We start from the raw sequence: 22,731 nt of genomic DNA on the forward strand, positions 1-22,731 counted from the left end.
CCAAACCATTTTTTGGTTCTTGATCTTCCTTACCAGTTAATACAGCTCAATGTTTACAGCTTTACACTTTATTCTTAATAGCACATCACTAACACAATTTGGCCAAGCTTTCCATCTGACACACAAATCTGGATACACTCTTCATGCTCCAGCTCAACCAGAATCCAACAGGAGGTCATGTGTTTTAAAACCGCCTGCAATGTATTAGTAGAATATCAATATTTTAAACATAGCTGCACAACAGCAACGGTTTCACGTAATAAAATTATAAACAGCCGACCAGTTGCAATGGATAAAGAAATTCTTTACCTAGGTTTCGACAAATATAAATTTGTCTTCTTCAGAATGTAACCTAAGGACAATGAACATCATAGCTTACATTAGAAAAGTATGAAACTTCTAAGCCAAGAATAAATTTTTTAAGACAAATTAGAGAACTCTTGCATTACAGAAGTATGACGACAACGACTGGTACTTACAATTTTACATTAGTAAGGGCTAATGTGCCATCACCGCTTTTACAATTGTCAGCATAGACTCATGTGTCAAAATTAAAATATAGCCCTTGAATTAGGGTTTGTTACGTTAATATAAAATAGCTCATGGATCTTGCAAAGCTCACAACCTACTGAGTGTAATCGCGGAATTGCAAAAAGAAATCCGGCATACTTTAGCTATTTCTGTCAGCTTGTTCAATGACTTCCAAAAGAAATGGCTTATAAATATGAACCTGAAACCACCTGTGCTCAGAAGTCAGTTTAAACTGCACAAACAAAATCACCCAGATCGCCCTGTAGTGAATGGAATAGGTAGCCTACATCAGACACTCGCTAGGCGCCTCCATTTTGAAATTAAAGATGCTTTCATATTTGAAAACAAACAGCAAGGAATGGATCAACAATATTCAAACTATAAGATGTACACCTGACACTAGACTGGTTTCCTTTGACATCATCGGTCTTTATATAAATGTCCCTGTCGATGTAACCATAGCCATTGTAAAAAAGAATCTGCTAAAACATAAAAAACTAAGTGAAATTCAGATTGCAGAACTGATTACTTTGCTTAAAGTTGTTTTGAAATACAATTACTTCACATTCAAACGGTAAATGTATATACAACCAGATGGTTTAGCAATGGGTAGTCCCCTCGCTGGTATTTTGGCAGATGTTTTCATCAATGTTCTGGAAACAACATTCTTCAATTCAAGTTCAGAATTATGCCACAAAAACTGTTATTATGCACGTTATGTTGACGACATTATCATTGCTTTTGATGGAACCAATCATGAGTTAGAGCTTCTCTTCAATACTTTCAATGGTTTACATGAAAAAAATTCTTTCCAAAAGAACTTCAAAAAATTCTTTCCAAAAGAACTTCAGAATGAAAAAGATGAACTTAACTTTCTTGATTTAACAATTTCTATACAGAATAGTTCCTTCAATTTGAACATTTTCCGTAAGGAAACATATTCAGATAATGTCATCCCTGCTGACTCAACTCATCCAAAAGCTCATAAACTGGCATTTTTTCATTCTGCCATTCGCTCTATGGTAACTACTCCCTTATCACCTGCCGATCAACAAAAAGAATTGAATGTCACCAAAGTAATTGCGGTTGATAATGGGTACAATCAGAATATGATTGATTGCATGTTCAGTAAGAAAACTTCTCAAAATTGTTCGACTTTGAGCAACAACCTCCCCACTGATAGCAAAGAAGGTAAAAAATTTATTTCTATTCCTTTCTTGGGCAATATATCATATAGGATAAAATATCTTCCAATGAAAAAATATAACTGTAACATATCCTCCTCTACAGATAACAGTTTAAAGAGAAATCTTGTACATTCAGTAGAGATCAACGGCGATTGGTTTTCCAATTCAGGGGTTTACAAATTAACCTGTAACAACTGTCCTCCATATTATCTTGGTCAAACAGGCAGAGATGTTAAAACAAGATATAACGAACAACTATTAGGAAGAAAAGGAGTGAATATACACAATTCTACTTTTGCTGAACACCCCCTGATAGCTAGTCATACGCCAAAACATTTAGAAGACACTGTTATCCTACACAGAGAAGACAAAGGGTGTAGATTGGATCTGTGGGAAGAGTTACAAATTTTCAAACATCTTGAGCTCAAGGATGGTAATATACTGAATGACCAGTTGAACCTTGCTTGTAGACCATTTTTCAAAGGCTTTAAACCTGTACTGTTTATGGCATTACATTACTGCTGCTAACCTTAGTGGTTTACTTCCTCAGGAAGCTATGATGCACCTTCAGTGCTTTAAGCTCCCTACCCCTTATGTAATGGTGGTTTTGTCATGATGCATGTTTGCTACTACATCGGCCCTTATGTGATTTTGCCTGGCTCTAAAAAAAAAAGTTTTTCCTGTGAATGTGGATTAACAGGATCGTGTACCAGTGTTCGTAATTCTTTCTTGACAAGAGCCATTATTGTCAATTTTAAAGTTCTGACATGTATACCGTTTGTGGGCTTCACTAATATAGTAATGTAATTTTTTTTAAATTTTGGCTGTATATGCCACTGGGCATAAGTTTCTCAGTGTAAGTGCCACCTGCCTTTTTTATGTATAACTACATTATTTGTACCTATGCTCCCATACTGTTATAACAGGAGTGTTAATTTCCTTCCTTTTTTATTGTTACTCTACCTAAGGACGTTATTAATACTGATAATTTACATGTTGCCTTTGTACGCCAATTGGCACATTTCTTGGCACGAGTGACATGTGCCCTGTTTTCAGAGTAACTACACTCAGCGATTACACTCAGTAGGTTGTGAGTTCTGCAAGATTCATGAGCTATTTTATATTAACATGACAAACTCTAATTCTAGGGCTATATTTTATTTTTGACACATGGATCTAAGCCGACAATTGTAAAAACGGCGATGGTACATTAGTCCTTACTAATGTAAAATTGTAAGTACCAGTCATCGTCGTCATACTTCTGCAATACAAGAGTTCTCTAATTTGTCTTAAAAAAATTATTCTTGGCTTAGAAGTTTCATACTTTTCTAATGTAAGCTATGATGTTCATTGTCCTTAGGTTACATTCTGAAGAAGACAAATTTATATTTGTCGAAACCTAGGAAAGAATTTCTTTATCCATTGCAACTGGTTGGCTGTTTATAATTTTATTATTAGAATATCCTATTGCTATAATAACAGTTTCAGAAAAATCAAAGGAGGACATGTGTCATCAAGTGCTGAAACAAGTGAAGTTAGGTTCACATGGCATTGAAAGATTATTTTGCTTAAAGGCATCACTGGACAGCTCAAGATGGTGCGTTACCACTTGGCACAGACAATGAGTCCTACTGTGTGGTCCTTTCACCCACCTCTGCATTAAGGTGCTTTCACTTCTGCAAGTGGGACAGTGGGGTACCATCTGCACGAAGATTCTCACTCGCCACAATATCTACCGGTCGGCAAAAGGTAAGAAGCATCTGGCCCACTAAATTTTGGATCCTAGAGCTCAACAGGCTTCTTCCACAAATGTTTTCTCCTCATGGCCTCAAGCATTTGTTTCTTGGGATGAGGTTAACATAGATTTTGTGGGCCCCTTTTGTGGTTTACACTGATCGACTCATTTTCAAAAATTCCATATTTGAGACAGGTGCATTATAGAATTGGGGGAAAGCATATTTATGACATTAATTCCAGTCTTTGTCATCAAAATGCCACTGACATCAGTAGTCACATACAATGGTACCCATTTCACGTCTGCAACATTTACAGAGTTTTATGGGCAATACATTCAGTGCCTCCTTACTATCCCCTTCCACACACAAACCAAAGTGGATGTCCGCACACTTAAGGAGTGGCCACTGTGACATTAAAAACAACATAGACTTCCTGTGGGTGTAGGAACTGTTCCAACTGCACCCTCCCCCATCCCCAATACTTCCCAGGGCACTTGAAAATGAAGAGTACTTTCCAGACAGCCCTTGCGTGTAGCTAAAGTTATAAATGGCATTTCTATTTATGAGTACTAAATTGTGTGTTATAGTATATTATTTGAAAAAGTAATGGCAACAAAAAATAAAAATGGAGTATAAATACTTGTACAAGGGTAGACCATAGTCTGCCACAAAAGGTGTTAACATATACGCACATTAAAGAATATAAGAATATAAGAAAGAAAGAAAGAAAGAAACTAGATAGAATTTTTGAATCAATGATAATACAAGTCATTACAAAATGTGTATCACTTGGTTGTTCTAACATACTGCACAGATGAACTAGATACCTGCATAAAAGGAAGATGACTACTACCACAACAATGGGCAAAATAAAAAAGGAAAGCTACAAGAAACAGTAGAATACCTTTCTGGTTCACTCTCACAACTTGTTGGTTCTGCTTCAATTTGGACCTCCTGAAAGGATTAACAACATTAAATATAATATTTTAGTAATAAAAATAAAAATAATAACTATAACAAGAAGAAGAAGAAGAAGGAGATATGCCATTACCATATGGTGCTGAAAACTGGACCATCTGCAAAGGTAAGGAAAATTGTATTCCAATGGTGGAAATGAAATTTCTAGCACATTTCAAAGGATGTTCTCTCTAACACAACATTACAAATAACATACAGGTAGATGCAGAAATGAAAGTGAAGCCCGCTGTACATCATGTCTCAAATAACGCGTTTGCTCAAGCAGTAAATATAGGCTGTTAAATTAACAATTTCAGAATTTTTCACACTTACACAGCAAAGTCCACTAAAATTTCATAGTTTACTTTACATATGTTACAGTTGAAGTGGAAGATTAGGGAAGATAAACCTTCCCTAGTGGATATACACCATCACTAAAATGATCAGTGAGAGCTTACCATAAACTGAAAAAAAAAATCCACTAGTGAAGGTGAACTCAGCTAGAAAAAGTGTACAGTAGTATATTATCCACTAGTGAAGGCGTACCATCGCCACTCCTGTGTTGTTAACAGTGCATCCAACAATGCTACCACAGATCAGCATGAATGTAACTGCTGTCAACTCGTTATTGTTATGTTTTACAGTAGTGCAGTTATGGTTCACACCAGTGTAGCTATGGTTGAATCAGTGAAGTTCTACAAACACCTTACACTGTAATGGAAAAATCTCAGTTATAATTATGTCCTCATGGACAAACAAAACTATGAGTCACTTATCAGAAAGGCTAAATCACTAAAATCTGGATGAAAGAGGGATGGAAATGACTATCAGTTTTTGATGAAGAACTGTATGATATTCTGCATGATGCTCACGTAATGACTGGCCATGGTGGATGCGAACGAATGATGAAATACTTGAAGTCAAAGTTCTGTAATACAACATATCGAGATGTCCAAATTTATATTACTTTGTGTGAGCCTCATTTACAAAAGCAAAAGGGTCAGAAAAAAGGAATAGTAGTGAAGCCAATACTGTTCAAAGAGCTAAATTCCAGATGTCTAGTTGATCTCATTGACTTCCAATCACAACCAGATGGAGATTACAAATTTGTATTGATTTGTCAGGACCACCTCACTGAATCCGTTGTTCTCAGGCCACTGAAGTCCAAAACAGCTTAAGAGGTACACAATAACATTATTGACCTTTTTAAGTTGTTGGGCACTCCCTCAGTATTCCAGTCTGAAAATGGCAATGTGTTAGTTAACATAATAATGAGCAGCTTAACTGAACTATGGCCCAATTTTAAGATTGTCCACAATAAACCAAGACACAGTTAGAGCCAAGGCAGTGCAGAGCCAAGGCAGTGTAGAGCAAGCAAATTGTTGTTGTTGTTGTTGTTGTGGTCCTCAGTCCTGAGACTGGTTAGATGCAGCTCTCCATGCTACTCTATCCTGTGCAAGCTTCTTCATCTCCCAGTACCTACTGCAACCTACATCCTCCTGAATCTGCTTAGTGTATTCATCTCTTGGTCTCCCTCTACGATTTTTACCCATCACACTGCCCTCCAATACTATACTGGTGATCCCTTGATGCCTCAGAACATGTCATACCAACCGATCCCTTCTTCTAGTTAAGTTGTGCCACAAACTTAACTTCTCTTCTCCCCAATCCAATTCAATACTTCCTCATTAGTTATGTGATCTACCCATCTAATCTTCAGCATTTTTCTGTAGCACCACGTTTCGAAAGCTTCTATTCTTTACTTGTCTAAACTATTTATCATCCATGTTTCACTTCCATACATGGCTACACTGCATACAAATACTTTCAGAAACGACTTCTTGACACTTAAACCTATACTGGATGTTAACAAATTTCTCTTCTTCAGAAACACTTTCCTTGCCATTGCCAGTCTGCATTTTATATCCTCTCTACTTCGACCATCATCAGTTATTTTGCTCCCCAAATAGCAAAACTCCTTTACTACTTTAAGTGTCTCATTTCCTAATCTAATTCCCTCAGCAACACTTGACTTAATTCGACTACATTCAATTATCCTCATTTTGCTTTTGTTGATGTTCATCTTATATCCTCCTTTCAAGACACTATCCATTCTGTTCAACTGCTCTTCCAAATCCTCTGCTGTCTCTGACAGAATTACTATGTCATCAGCAAACCTTGAAGTTTTTATTTCTTCTCCATGGATTTTAATACCTACAACGAATTTTGCTTTTGTTTCCTTTACTGCTTGCTCAATATACAGATTGACCAACATCGGGGAGCGCCTACAACCCTGTCTCACTCCCTTCCCAACCACTGCTTCACTTTGATGTCCCTCGACTCTTATAACTGCCACCTGCTTTGTGCACAAATTGTAATTAGCTTTTCGCTCCCTGTATTTCACCTCCACCACCTTCAGAATTTGAAAGAGAGTATTCCAGTCAACATTGTCAAACGCTTTCGCTAAGTCTACAAATGCTAGGAACGTAGGTTTGCCTTTCCTTAATCTAGCTTCTAAGATAAGTCCTAAGGTCAATATTGCCTTACGTGTCCCAACATTTATATGGAATCCAAACTGATCTTCCCCGAGGTCAGCTTCTACCAGTTTTTCCATTCATCTGTAAAGAATTCGCGTTAGTATTTTGCAGCTGTGACTTATTAAACTAATAGTTTGGTAATTTTCACATCTGTCAACACCTGCTTTCTTTGGGATTGGAATTATTATATTCTTCTTGAAGTGTGAGGGTATTTCATCTGTCTCATACATCTTGCTCACCAGATGGTAGAGTTTTGTCAGGACTGGCTCTCCCAAGGCCGTCAGTAGTTCCAATGGAATGTTGCCTACTCCAAGGGCCTTGTTTCGACTCAGGTCTTTCAGTGCTCTGTCAAACTCGTCACGTAATATCATATCTCCCATTTCATCTTCAGCTACATCCTATTCCATTTCCATAAGATTGTCCTCAAGAACATTGCCATTATATAGACCCTCTATATACTCCTTCCACCTTTCTGCTTTCTCTTCTTTACTTAGAACTGGGATTCCATCTGAGCTCTTGATATTCATACAAGTGGCTCTCTTTTCTCCAAAGGTCTCTTTAATTTTCCTGTAGGCAGTATCTGTCTTACCCCTAGTGAGATAAGCATCTACATCCTTACATTTGTCCTCAAGCCATCCCTGCTTAGCCATTTTGCACTTCCTGTCGATCTAATTTTTGAGACGTTTGTATTCCTTTTTGCCTGCTTCATTTATTGGATTTTTATATTTTCTCCTTTCATCAATTAAATTTAATATTTCTTCTGTTGCCCAAGGATTTCTACTAGCCCTCGTCTTTTTACCTACTTGATCTTCTGCTGCCTTCACAACTTCATCCCTCAAATCTACCCATTCTTCTTCTTCCGTATTTCTTTCCCCATTCTTGTCAATTGTTCCCTTATGCTCTCCCTGAAACTCTGTACAATCTCTGGTTTCGTCAGTTTATCCAGGTCCCATCTCCTTAAATTCCCACCTTTTTGCAGTTTCTTCAGTTTTAATCTACAGTTCATAACCAATAGTTTGTGGTCAGAGACCACATCTGCCCCTGGAAATGTCTTACAATTTAAAACCTGGTTCCTAAATCTCTGTCTTACCACTATATAATCTATCTGAAATCTGTCAGTATCTCCAGGCTTCTTCCATGTATACAATCTTCTTTTATGATTCTTGAACCAAGTGTTAGCTATGATTAGGTTGTGGTCTGTGCAAAATTCTATCAGGCGGCTTCCTCTTTCATTTCTTACCCCCAATCCATATTCACCTACTAAGTTTCCTTCTCTCCCTTTTCCTTCTGACGAATTCCAGTCACCCATGACTATCATTCATTTCTTCAATTTCTTCGTCATCTGCAGAGCTAGTTGGCATATAAACTTGTACTACTGTGGTAGGTGTGGGCTTCGTATCTATCTTGGCCACAATAATGTGTTGACTATGCTGTTTGTAGTAGCTTACCCACATTCCTATTTTCCTGTTCATTGTTAAACCTACTCTTGCATTACCCCTATTTGTTTGTGTGTTTATAACCCTGTAGTCACCTGACCATAAGTCTTGTTCCCACCATATCTAACTTAAACCTATCAATTTCCTTTTTTAAATTTTCTAACCTACCTGCCCGATTAAGGGATCTGACATTCCACACTCTGGTCCGTAGAACGCCAGTTTTCTTTCTCCTGACAACGACATCCTCTCGAGTAGTCCCCACCCGGAGATCCGAATGGGGGACTACTTTACCTCCGGAATATTTTACCCAAGAGGACACCATCATCATTTAACCATACAGTAAAGCTGCATGCCCTCGGGAAAAATTACGGCCATAGTTTCCCCTTGCTTTCAGCCGTTCGCAGTACCAGCACAGCAAGGCCATTTTGGTTATTGTAACAAGGCTGGATCAGTCAATCATCCAGACTGTTGCCCCTGTAACTACTGACCCCTCTTCAGGAACGACACGTTTGACTGACCTCTCAACAGATACACCCCCCCACATTGTGGTCGCAGCTACGGTACGCCTATCTGTATCGCTGAGGCACGCAAGCTTTCCCACCTATGGCGATGTCCACACTTCATGGGCATAGGCAAGCAAATTAAGACATAGAAAATTGCTAACTACACGGATGCAGGAGCACAACACTGTGGAGTGGAGCCACGCATTAAGATATGTGCAGCTAATGAAGTATAGTATTGTACATTTTCGAATTAAAAGATCTCCATATGAAGTGATGTTCGTCTGCTCTCCTAAAAATAATTTGTCTTCAACAAGCTTGCCTCCTGAAGCACTGATGAACGTTCACTCTGAGGATGACCTTGAAAATGCAATTATTCATGTGAGTTTTAGCAGTGAGACAGGAACTGAAACATTGCAGGATAATGATCACAGTAAACCTCCATTGCAAAAGGATAACAAACCAACAGGGACAGAGGTTGAGAACAGAGAGAAAGAAAGTATTCCTGACAATAATGACTACTGCCCGACTGACTTAGATGAGTCTACTTGTGCTATTAAAAACATAGAGCTGAAGTGTACAAGTGCTTAGAAAAACAAGCGCAAAGAATGCAGCAGTGTTCAGATCGCTGCTTTCCAACAGTAGAGTCCGCAGCCCACGGTCGTGCGGTAGCGTTCTCGCTTCCCACGCCCGGGTTCCCGGGTTCGATTCCCGGTGGGGTCAGGGATTTTCTCTGCCTCGTGATGACTGGGTGTTGTGTGATGTCCTTAGGTCAGTTAGGTTTAAGTAGTTCTAAGTTGTAGGGGACTGATGACCACAGATGTTAAGTCCCATAGTGCTCAGAGCCATTTGAACCATTTTCCAACAGTAGAAAAGGGCTGCACTGTGAGAGTTCCAGATCCTGACTTCGATAAAGGAAGAGGAGATGCTAGTTTCAATGTCGTGTGTCGTCCTCGAGACAATGGCCTACGGCTTATGCTGGATCGGGACGAGAGGTGGTGTGCTGAACCAATCGTACACATTGTTAATAAATTGTTTGTTTTTAAATAATTAAAGAAGGGACAATACAATAAGCCACTGCAGCTACAACTACAACATTTTGTTTGGTCCCAATTCAGTACTTGCCCTGTAAGAATAATCTCAGGAGGAAGAAGTTCCAGCAGAGAAAGCTGTTGCCCTGAGGGCACTCGTGATGTCTCACTCGATGGCAAGCGGCCAGGGATTTTTCAAATGCAAGTGCCAGCAAAAATGTCAGACTCAGACTTTTTTGCAAAAACAAAATTGTGTTGTAAAACTCAAAGTGCCAAGGTGCACGTCCTTGCTGCAGTAAATGAATTTTACTTAATACGACTATATTTTCAAACTAGAGGTGATAAATGCAACTTTCGAGGTACAACTTTTTTTGTTATTACAGCCACGGTTCACATTCCTTACCTCCTGGCAGTGAAGGTATACATTCACTAGTGATAGTGCACTATCCCTAGTCAATGTTTGTTGTTTGATATAACTGGAATCAGTGATTCATCTTCACTAAATGGGCCAGTAAAGCTGCACAATCACCAGTGACGGTATATTTTCCCTGAAACTTTCACGTCCATTATAACACATATATTTCAAAAGTTCACTGGTTTTTAACCCTGGCAGTGTACACCTCAAACTGTCACATGAACTGAACACTACAGTCACGTGACCCTCAATTATTTGTTGGAAAAGCTGCCTTTATATAGAATATTTTATAATGAAACTGGACTCTCGTATACTAAACACATTTAATTTCACCTCTGCCATGTAACTTTTCAATCAAAAATTCGAGAAAAAAACCTGTCATGGGAGCTTTGTAGTGAGGAAACTTGAAAATAATCCAGATCTACAAATTTTATTTAACATTTGATTCGATGAAGATGCTATTCATTTAATTAAATGCACATATTACACAAATATTTTGAGATATTGTTAGTTATTCACAAATCAATCATTATTTCCTGTCTCGGAATATGGACTACAATGTTACCAGCAACTGGCTAGTCTCTTCTACTAGGGGCACCTGTGTTCCAACAATGACCAGTCTTACTTTGGACAACCGTATTTTCTTCATCGCCGTCTGGAGGAGAGGCAGGACCGGTCAGTCCCAGCACTGCCCGTAACTGCTGAAGGATTAGCAGCTTCAGAGTCACTTCGTCAGGAAGCCATTTACATCACATTCACAACTGAGTTTTTCTAACAGTGCTTCCCATACAGCATCTCACATAAGTAAAATTACATTTCTACGTGCCATTCTGACATATATGTATTTCACACACGATGACAGAACAGTTACACAATGTGTACTCCAGGTCACAGTGTTCTTTCAGGAAATATTTCTGTCAAATTAATTAAAGGTAGTTACATGTTCCATAGATAATTTGAACTATTCTTTTATCAAAATTATGTAGAATGAGTACGTTTGCAGTGTATGCCGTATACAGTTAGAGTTAACATTAATGAACACCACTTTATTCCTACTCGTGCTACGACACTTAAAAAACAAGATTTTTTTTTTTTTTTTTTTTTTTTTTTTTTTTTGGCTAGCAGTTTTAAAGTAGAAATTTATTGGTGGTATAGAAGGAGTTGTCAAGGAGAATTTTTTTAAAATTAGATTTAAACCTTGCTTCACTGTCTGTCAGACATTTTATGTTACTGGGCAAATGATCAAAAATTTTTATTGCTGCATATGGAACTTCTCTCTGAGTTATTGACAGCGATAACAATGGATAATAGAGGTCATTTTTCCCCTCTAGTGTTGTAGGTATGTACATCTCTGTTTTTCTCAATTTGTGATGGATTATTTCTGACAAATTTCATTAGAGAAAATATGTATTGTGGAGGCACTGTTAAAATGCCTAGCTCTTATTATTCTTACTGGTCACATTATTCTTACTGGTCACTTGTGAGCAATCTGTACTTTCTAAGTTGTGAGTTACCCAGAAAAATATTCTGTAAGACATAATTCAGTGGAAATATGCAAAATATATCAGGAGATTGATACATTTGTTACCAAGATTAGCTATGAGGGTGAGTCAAATGAAAACCTTAAATATTTTTGTAAATACTATTTATTGTGCAGAAGTGGTACAAAGCTGTGTCACTTTCAACATAATCTCTCCCACACTCAATGCAAGTCCCCCACTGCTTACAAAGTGCATAAATTCCTTTACAAAAAATTCTTTTGGTAGTCCGCGCAACCACTTATGCACTGCATGGTGTACTTCTTTCCTCCCATTGTGTCTTTGAGTGGTCCAAACATATGGAAATCACTTGGGTCTAGGTCTGATGAGTATGGTGGATAAGGAAGACACTAAAAATGCGGGTTGTGATTGTTGCAACTGTTGTATGGGCAGTCATGCATTGTCGTGTTGCAAATGGACACCCACTGACAACAACCCATGTTGCTCTGATTTGATTGCAGGCCACAGATGATTTTTTTGGAGATCTGTGTTTGATGCACTGGTGACAGTGGTCCCTCTAGGCACGTAATGGTCCAAAATGACGCCTTTTTCGTCCCAAAAGAGAGTCAGCGTAACCTTCCCTGCTGATGGTTCTGTTCGAAACTTCTTTGGTTTTGGTGATGAGGAATGGCGCCATTCCTTGCTCCTTCTCTTCATTTCTGTTCTGTGGATTCACAACGCGTTGTGCCTGACCTGGACGAGGAGCATCTTCCATTGAAGTCACACCATTTTCAAACTTCTTACTCCATTCGTAGACTTGCTGCTGTGACAAACGTGCATCACCATATTGAACCTATCATTTGTCGATGAGTTTCAATAGGTTTCACACCTTCACTACGCAAAAATCGAATAAAAGAACACTGTTCTTCCCTGGTGCAAGTCGCAAGTGGGGCAGCCATCTTTATACTGATACTGTGACGGTAGGTGTGCATCTGCACTATGCTGCCACCTACAGGCCATTCTGCACACTATTTGTAGCACGCTTACCAACTTACAGAATAAAGGCTTGAAATTTCGATTTGTTTTTACAAATTTGTATGAAGAGCAAAAGTAGCTGAACTTAACTGTTTGAGAAGCTCAGTAATATGCTTCTTCCAGGTCAAGTTTTCTTCAATATGTACACCCAAAAATTTGGAGCAGTCTAACCTACTTACTGACACCTGCTTGTGTGCTATATTGGTTGGTATGATTCTATCTGTTGTACAGAACTGAATGTAGTGGTCTTTTTTTATTTTGTGAGAGTCTTTTTTCAGAGAACCACTTAATAATTCTTTGGAAAATATCATTTACTAATTTTCTGTTGCTTTCTCTGTAACAGGATTTATTATAACACTAGTATCAACTGCAAAAACTACCTAATTTTGCTTGTTGAAAGTTAAGTGGAAGGTCATTCCCATATATAAGGAACAGTAGTGGACCCAGAATTAAACTTTGTGGGACCCCCTAGGTGATTTTTACCCTAGTCACTAAAATTTTGTACCATTCCAACATTGACTGAATTATTCAGCGCAACCTTTTTCATTATTTTTGTCAAATATGATTCAAACCACCTGTGTGTAAGGCCATACATATCATAAAACTTGAGGTTTTCTAGGAGAGTATCATGATCTACACAATCTAAAGGCCTGGAGAGCTCTCAAAAAGTTATCAACAGGCATCATTATTATTAATATTTCTTTACTTTCTCAGATGTTAAGTCTGGTTAAAAATAGAAAGTGACACGGGCCTTGATCAAGCGTCACTTCCTTTTAACTGTACGGAATATGTTACATTGCATTTAGGAACTTTCGGGTACTTGAACATGTATCAATAATTACAGATTTCTGTAGTTGTATATATACGTTTGGATGTAGCTGTATTGCGTTGATGTACTGGTGGATATTGTGTGGTATGACTCCTGTAGTTGATAGTACAATTGGTATAATGTCAACTTTATCCTGATGCCACATGTCCTTGACTTCCTCAGCCAGTTGGATTTATTTTTCAATTTTTTCTCCTGTTTTCTTCTGTATATTTGTTGTATTGGGTATGGATATCTCGATTAGTTGTGTTAATTTCCTCTTTTTATTGGTGAGTATGATGTCAGGTTTGATATGTGGTGTTGTTTTATCTGTTATAATGGTTCTGTTCCAGTATAATTTGTATTCATCATTCTCCAGTACATTTTGTGGTGCATACTTGTATGTGGGAATGTGTTTATTATTATTATTATTATTATTATTATTATTAAAGGCTTGTACTATTTGACGAGTGAATGTATAAATAGCATACTCAGTTGAGCAATTTTTCTGGAATCCAAACTCTGATGCCAAGTAAATTGTTTTCACTTGTGTGTGCGACTACTCTTGAATACATTACTTTTCCAAATATTTTGGTAAGAGATGTCAGTAAGGAAACTGGATGATACACATTGTCACCATTCTTATGAAATGGTTTAATAATTGCATATTTTAACCTGCTGGAAAAAATTCCCTGTGCCAGTGATGTGTTGCATATATCACTAAGGACATGACTTATTAAGTTGCAACAACTTTTCAGTATTCTGTTTGAAATTCTATCAACCCCACAAGAGCTTTTGTTTTTATATTTTTATAAGGTTATTAATCTCAGTGAATGATGTTTGTGTTCTTCTAGTTGCTTCAAGTTTTGTAGACTGGCATTCTTAATACATTCTCTGACTTCTTCGACTGAACATTTTATCCTATATTTACTACTTCATTTAGAAAGTGATTGTTAAAAGTAATTGGAATTGTGAATTATCAATTGTATAGCATCTTCATTTCGTCTGACTGTTATGAACTTGTTAAGTCCCATAGTGCTCAGAGCCATTTGAACCATTTTTTTGTTATGAACTCTTGCACACTGGCTGTCTGTCTCCAGTTTGACATTGTCCCATATAGTTTTCATCTGATTTGCTGCATTATTTATTTCTGTCAGGACGTATATACCTTTGGGCATTTTATTAACTTTCCTTAAAATATTACAGTTTTTTATGTGATTAATGTCGGATCTTGATTTACTGTAGTCTTTACATAAATTTTCCTCTTTCTCTACATAAGATTTTAATTCCCTTGGTTATACACAGTTCATTAATTTTTTTAAAGAATCTTTCAGATAATTTTTTAGGAAAGCAATTTTCAAATACTGACACAAATTTACAATGGAATAAGCTGAAGTTGACATTATCATCTCTTTCTACATATATCACATCCTACACCCCCTCTTTTGCATCCTTTTCTCATTAATAAGCCTACCTGCTTTCTCTGAACCTGCCTCCGGGTTGTAAGGGCCACACTGTTTATTTCCATTAATTGTCCATTACAGTCAGATAGTCTATTACCAACTGGGTACACAATAACTGTTTTTGCCTGAGCACTGCCTATGAAAATATTATCAATCAGTGTCCTACTATTTTGCTACAAATGAGTTGGGAAACTGACTACTGAATTAGATTGAAACACCTAAATAACAATTATAGTTCATTTTTCCTGTCTGTATCTTTTAAGAAATCTGCATTGAAGTCTGCAGAAACTATTTCTTCTTGTCTATCAAAAACTGTTTCTTCTTGTCTGGCAGGTAGCTCAATAATGCATTCAAATGTTTCCTAGTGAGGATCTGAAGACTGTTACAATAATCAGAGAAGTATTCCACATAACAACTCTTAAGCTTATGGGTTACAATCAACACACAAAGTACCTGTTCTAAAATTTTTGACTTCCTTGTCCAACTTTTGCATATGTTGAAACTACTCCTATTTCCATGTTAACTCTACACAAAACAAGGTCGTCTCACAATTTCGAATGTCTGTCCTCTATTAGATCTCATTCCATACCAAATTTACATTGGTGGCAGCAGACTGTGCATGGGTGGTGGTTCATGCTCAGTAACAAACAAAAAAACTCCTCAGTCAGACTGAGCCTGGTGTATTCTTGTAGGGTTAAAAATCAGGTTAAATTTACAACTTCACAACTTTATAAAATCATAAAGCAAATAACCATAATTCTGCATTTCTTTCCCAGTAGTACATGGCATGGAATCTAACGACTTTACTGTCCACTTGCATCATCTAAATGTATCAGACTGCTGTACTTGTGCATAGGTAACACAACTTCCACACTGCTGCTTTAATAATAGTAGTAATATTAATAATAATAATAATAATAATAAATCCCGTGAGGGCCCGTGAAAAGAATAGGCCTCCGGTATGTTCTGCCAGTCATAAAAGGTGATGAAAAGAACAAACCACTAATAGGGCTAACCCCCTTTTAGTGTGATTAGTTGGTTCAGGACAGAACTAAAGAAGCCTCGGACAAGCGCCGTCATGGTCGGGGATGACGCTTGAACCCTATGCCCGCCCACAATGGTAACGACACTGCTAGCCAACTGGAAAATGATTTAAATCCAAATAGAGGTGTTTTGCAGGATATGCTTCCTGCAACCACCCTAGAAGGAAAACAAAGACAGAGGATGAAGTTAACCGACACATCATGTTCTGTTATTATGAAGCAACAAACTTAGGAACCAACACAACTGGATACAGATCACAAGTATACACAGCATTTATTACCAGATAACCAGAACCAAAATTTTTAACAGAACAACGGCTAACTGATCAGATCTGTGTAATAATAAAAAATAACAAACTACCCCAGTCAGAATTAGAAAACATCAAACAACAAGAACAACAAATACTGGAACAAAATAACGTGCAATCAGAAGAAGAAATAATAATAAAAAAAAAAAACAGTAATGGACTCAAACATCCCAGAGCAAACAAACAAAGAACAACACACATCAATTAAACAATCAGAGGAAAACGAAATCTTAAGACTGCCACCAGAACAAGTACAAATAGAACACGAAGTGACATACATGTTAGATATAGAAGAAACATTTCAGCTGACATATATAGAATACAAAGACACAAATACAGACATTAGACCATTCTTGCATAGACCACCAAATAACCCACAAGTTGAAACAACAATAACAACTATCAACACAATCATACACAACAAAATAAATGAAAATACAACTATGGAAGAGTTACAACTACTGGTTTATGTAGGAGCACTCACTGCACTAAATATACACACTAGGCAGAGATCAGAACCAACCAACACACAGAAGAAACCCACAAAACCAGCATGGCAACACAGGCTACAGATCAGAATAGAAAAACTGAGAAAAGACATTGGACAGCTAACACAATTTATAAGAAATGAAATATCAGACAAAAAACCAAAAAGGTTAGGTAAAATCTCAGAGCAAGAAGCGATAGAGCAATTAGATGAAAAAAAGCAGAAATTACAAGCATTGGCCAAACGACTTAGAAGATACAAAAAAAGTGAAAATAGAAGGAAACAAAACCAAACATTCAACACAAACCAAAAGAAATTTTACCAGACAATAGATAACACACACATTAAAATAGACAATCTGCCAAACATAACAGACATGGAACACTTTTGGAGCGACATATGGTCAAACCCGGTACAACATAATAGACATACATGGTGGATACAAGCAGAAACAGACACATACAAGATGATACCACAAATGCCTGAAGTGATAACCCGAGCAATTAATTCTACGCACAATTGGAAAGCCCCTGGAAATAATAAAATAGCAAATTGCTGGCTTCAGAAGTTCTGGAATAACTTATCTGAAACCTAAAGATCAAGCAGACACAGCAAACCCAGCAAAATATCGCCCCATAACATGCCTACCAACAATATACAAAATATTAATTTCAGTCATTACACAGAAATTAATGACACATACAACACAGAACAAAATTATAAATGAAGAACAAAAAGGTTGCTGCAAAGGAGCACGAGGGTGTAAAGAGCAACTGATAATAGATACAGAGGTGACATATCAAGCTAAAACTAAACAAAGGTCGCTACACTATGCAAACATTGATTATCGAAAAGCTTTTGATAGTGTACCCCACTCGTGGTTACTACAGATATTGGAAATATACAAAGTACATCCTAAATTGTTACAGTTCCTAAACATAGTAATGAAAAATTGGAAAAACCACACTTAATATCCAAACAAACTCAAATAATATCACGTCACAGCCAATACAGATTAAACGTGGAATATACCAAGGAGACTCATTATGTCCTTTCTGGTTCTGTCTTGCTCTGAACCCACTATCCAACATGATAAATAATACAAATTATGGATATAATATTACTCTAACATACCCACACAAAATCACACATTTGCTATACATGGATGATCTAAAACTACTGGCAACAACAAATCAACAACTCAACCAACTACTAAATATAACAGAAGTATTCAGCAATGATATAAATATGGCTTTTGGAACAGACAAATGTAAGAAAAATAGCATAGTCAAGGGAAAACACACTAAACAAGAAGACTACATATTTGATAACCACAGTGGCTCCATAGAAGCAATGGAAAAAACAGATGCCTATAAATATCTAGGATACAGACAAAAAATAGGAATAGATAATACAAATATTACAGAAGAACTAAAAGAAAAATATAGACAAAGACTAACAAAAATGCTGAAAACAGAATTGACAGCAAGAAACAAGACAAAAGCTATAAATACTTATGCTATACCAATATTGACCTACTCATTTGGAGTAGTGAAATGGAGTAACACAGACCTAGAAGCACTCCATACACTTACACGATCACAATGCCACAAATATAAAATACATCACATACATTCAGCAACAGAAAGATTCACATTAAGGAGAAAGCAAAGAGGAAGGGGATTTATCGACATAAAAAACGTACATTATGGACAGGTAGACAATTTAAGAAAATTCTTTATAGAACGAGCAGAAAGTAGCAAAATACACAAAGCAATCACTCATATAAATACATTGGCTACACCATTGCAATTTCATAACCACTTCTACAACCCTTTAGATCACATAACATCAACAGATACGAAGAAAGTAAATTGGAAAAAGAAAACACTACCTGGCAAGCACCTGTATCATCTAACAAAGCTACAAATCGATCAAAACGCATCCAACACATGGCTAAGAAAAGGCAATATATACAGTGAGATGGAAGGATTCATGATTGCAATACAGGATCAAACAATAAACACCAGATATTACAGCAAGCATATTATTAAAGATCCCAATACCACAACAGATAAATGCAGACTTTGCAAACAACAAATAGAAACAGTAGGTCACATCACAAGCGGATGTACAATACTAGCAAACACAGATTGCCCCAGAAGACATGACAATGTAGCAAAAATAATACAACAACAACTTGCCATACAACATAAACTAATAAAACAACACATTCCCACATACAAGTATGCACCACAAAATGTACTGGAAAATGATGACAACATATTATACTGGAACAGAACCATTATAACAGATAAAACAACACCACATAACAAACCTGACATCATACTCACCAATAAAAAGAAGAAATTAACACAACTAATCAAAATATCCATACCCAATACAACAAATATACAGAAGAAAACAGGAGAAAAAATTGAAAAATACATCCAACTAGCTGAGGAAGTCAAGGACATGTGGCATCAGGATAAAGTTGACATTATATCAATTATACTATCAACTACAGGAGTCATACCACACAATATCCACCAGTACATCAACGCAATACAGCTACATCCAAACGTATATATACGACTACAGAAATCTGTAATTATTGATACATGTTCAAGTACCCAAAAGTTCCTAAATGCAATGTAACATATACCATACAGTTAAAAGGAAGTGACGCTTGATCAAGGGCCACATCACTATTCATTTTTAACCAGACATAACGTCTGAGACAGGAAAGAGAATAATAATAATAATAATAATAATAATAATGAAGCCACTCATAATGCAAACCAAGGGGAGTCCATCTCCTCAAACAATCTGTGTTCTAATTAGGCTGAGTTTTGAGGGATTTGCCCCAAATCACAAAATAGTACACTGTCTCCCCTTCTTCTTCTACTTCTTCTTCTTGTTTCTACTGACTATGGTACTGTCACAGGATTCATTTGCTTCTGTTGTGCTTATTCTGTCCTTGGTAATGTCCATTATTCCAAGATTCAGCAATGATCAAATAACTCTGGCTTCGTACCTTCACTGTTGCTATTGCCATCTACTTACAAAAGTCATCAGAGGCACTGGAAGCATTTATCTGAAGATCAAGTAAACTACTTCCTGTGCGCTGTTGTATTTTAACTGTTTTCTGAGGTGAAGATTGAGGATCTGCCTCACATCTGATGGAACAAGAACGGCAAACAACTTAAAAATCCCACTTAGGTTGACCACTATACCAAATGGAAGCTGTCAACGCAGCGCATCATTTCAATCTGGGTATGGCTCACCTCCATGACCAATATCAGTGCACAGAAGTTATACAAGCAGGTCATTTGCTCTTTTCTTATCAAAAGTGGCACCTGTGGGTTTTAAAGACAGGTGTACTCCTCATCATCAATATGAAGGACTAGACCATCTATGGTTTCCAGAATGAATTTTCACTCTGCAGTGGACTCTGCACTAATTTGAAACTTCCTGGGACTTGAACCTGGCAACTTTGCCTTTTAAGGGTGTGTTCTACTGACTGAGATATCAAGGCATGACTCACAACTTGCCCTACAGCTTTACTGCAGCCAGTAGCTCATCTCTGAGAGACAAGCCTTCACACGAGTTATCCTCAGCACTAGCACTCCTGGATGAAAGGATTCTGCATGGCTTAGCCTCAGCCTGGGGGACTGTTTTCAAAATGAATTTTCACTCTGCAGTGGAGTGTGCACTGATTTGAAACTTTCTGGCAGATTAAAACTGTATGCCAGATCAGGATTCAAATCTGGGATATTTGGTGTGTGTGTGTGTGTGTGTGTGTGTGTGTGTGTGTGTGTGTGTGTGTGTGTGTGTGTGTGTGTGTGTGTGTGTGGAGGGGGGGGGGGGGGCATTCAATATTGTGGTAGACTGTAGTCGTAATGTAAGTTATGAAGGTAACCTCCAACTCAAAGGTGAATGAAGTTATCCAGAAGCAATAATGGACTGGCAGCATTAAAAAAAATACTGGTCTACTGTGGGTAATTGACAAGTAAGGTTGATACTCAAATTCCTGTTAGTATGGAGCTCCATCTCTGCTTCAAATACATAAATTGATCACATCACTTGGGGAAGGTGAAGCTAACTCATTCACTCACCATTCTCTCCCCATCGGATTTGTGTGTTGGACAGGGTTTGCTTCCTCCTATCCCCACATCCTTTTATCGGCATTCGTGGAAAAGTGTACACATAATAGTTTGTCCAGAATTTTCTGTTAATAAATTTAACTATAAAGATGTGACAATTCATTTGGCAGTCTGTGGGGTGTGTCACCTAGAACTAATTACACAGAAGTGGCCTCATTTTGATGCCTCGGGATATGTCCTATTGACCTATTCCTTTTTCAGCAAAACTGTACCGTAAAGCCATTTTCTCTCTGATCTGATTCAGTAACTTATTAAGTGATCTACATGGCTAACAATTAGCAGTCTTTTGTAACAACAAATACTTCCATTTTCTTCTTGTTTACAGTTTTTATTGATCATATTTCACTTCTATGTAGAAAAGTAAGAGGCACGGTTTGTTGGTCAGATGATCCTAAAGGGTAGTTTCAGCAGTCTAATCAGAGGAGAGTTTTCCTCCTCTGGATACAATGGCCCCCTTCCTCGCAACATGTGAAACTTGTGTCTTAAATGTATTTGTTGAGTGCGGCTGACTGACATGATGTGTGAAAGCCAGTGCCCTCACACAGCCCACTTTCTCAAACACCCCAAGGGGGCCACTGAGCTCGACATCCGTCATACATGGTTGGTAATATGTCTCACCTTATGGCATGCTGCAGAGTTTTGGAATCTAATCCAGATGGTGCAAACTCTGATGATCAGAAACTTTACACCACTATCTCACAGCTCTCCAATAGCCAACTACTACTTTTCAGACAAATACACACATCAAAAAAAATTTGCATCACTTCAGTTCTGAGAGTTCTGGAACCTGTACAGAAAATTGGAATAGATATCAACATAAACATAATTTCTGCCCGTTTATTGCTCATGAAAACCAAACATTGCATGTTGTAGCACCATACAGTGAGATCTTCAGAGGTGGTCGTCCAGATAGCTGTACACATCGGTACCTCTAGTACCCAGTAGCATGTCCTCTTGCATTGATGCATGCGTGTATTCATTGTGGCATACTATCCACAAGTTCATCACGGCACTGTTGGTCCAGATTGTCCCACTCCTCAACGCCAGTTCAGCGCAGATCCCTCAGAGTGGTTGGTGGGTCATGTTTTCCATATACAGCCCTCTTCAATCCATCCCAAGCCTGTTTGATACGGTTCATGTCTGGAAGAGGAGGAGAAGGAGGAGGAGGAGGAGGAGGAGGAGGAGATTAGTGTTTAACGTCCCGTTGACAACGAGGTCATTAGAGACGGAGCGCAAGCTAGGGTGAGGGAAGGATGGGGAAGGAAATCGGCAGTGCCCTTTCAAAGGAACCATCCCGGCATTTGCCTGAAGCAATTTAGGGAAATCACGGAAAGCCTAGATCAGGATGGCCGGAAAAGGGACTGAACCGTCGTCCTCCCGAATGCGAGTCCAGTGTGCTAACCACTGCGCCACCTCGCTCATTGGTTCATGTCTGGAGAACATGCTAGCCGAGCGATGTTATCCTCAAGGAACTCATTCACGAGACGTGCACGAGTGATGTCGTTATCCTGAAGGAACTCATTCACAAGACGTGCACAATGGGGGTGTGAATTGTCACCCACGAAGACAAAAGCCTCGGCAATATGTTGCTGATATGATTGCACTATCGACCAGAG

General features: G+C 37.9%; 1 protein-coding gene across 5 annotated transcripts in view; it reads right to left on the bottom strand.

Moving 5' to 3' along the window:
- LOC126292290 (gastrula zinc finger protein XlCGF52.1-like) overlaps nt 1–22,731 on the bottom strand; it is a 352,295-nt gene that overhangs the window by 203,410 nt on the left and 126,154 nt on the right. For 4 of the 5 annotated variants that reach the window (XM_049986209.1, XM_049986208.1, XM_049986207.1 and 1 more), the window contains one exon: nt 4,359–4,408. In XM_049986209.1, the coding sequence (XP_049842166.1) occupies nt 4,359–4,408 (50 nt within the window). Of the gene's footprint in view, nt 1–169; nt 195–4,358; nt 4,409–22,731 lie in introns of those variants that run through there. The other variant, XM_049986210.1, reaches the window with a different exon arrangement.

This window comes from Schistocerca gregaria, chromosome 9 (genome assembly GCF_023897955.1).
Source record: "Schistocerca gregaria isolate iqSchGreg1 chromosome 9, iqSchGreg1.2, whole genome shotgun sequence".
Taxonomy (NCBI): Eukaryota; Metazoa; Arthropoda; class Insecta; order Orthoptera; family Acrididae; genus Schistocerca; species Schistocerca gregaria.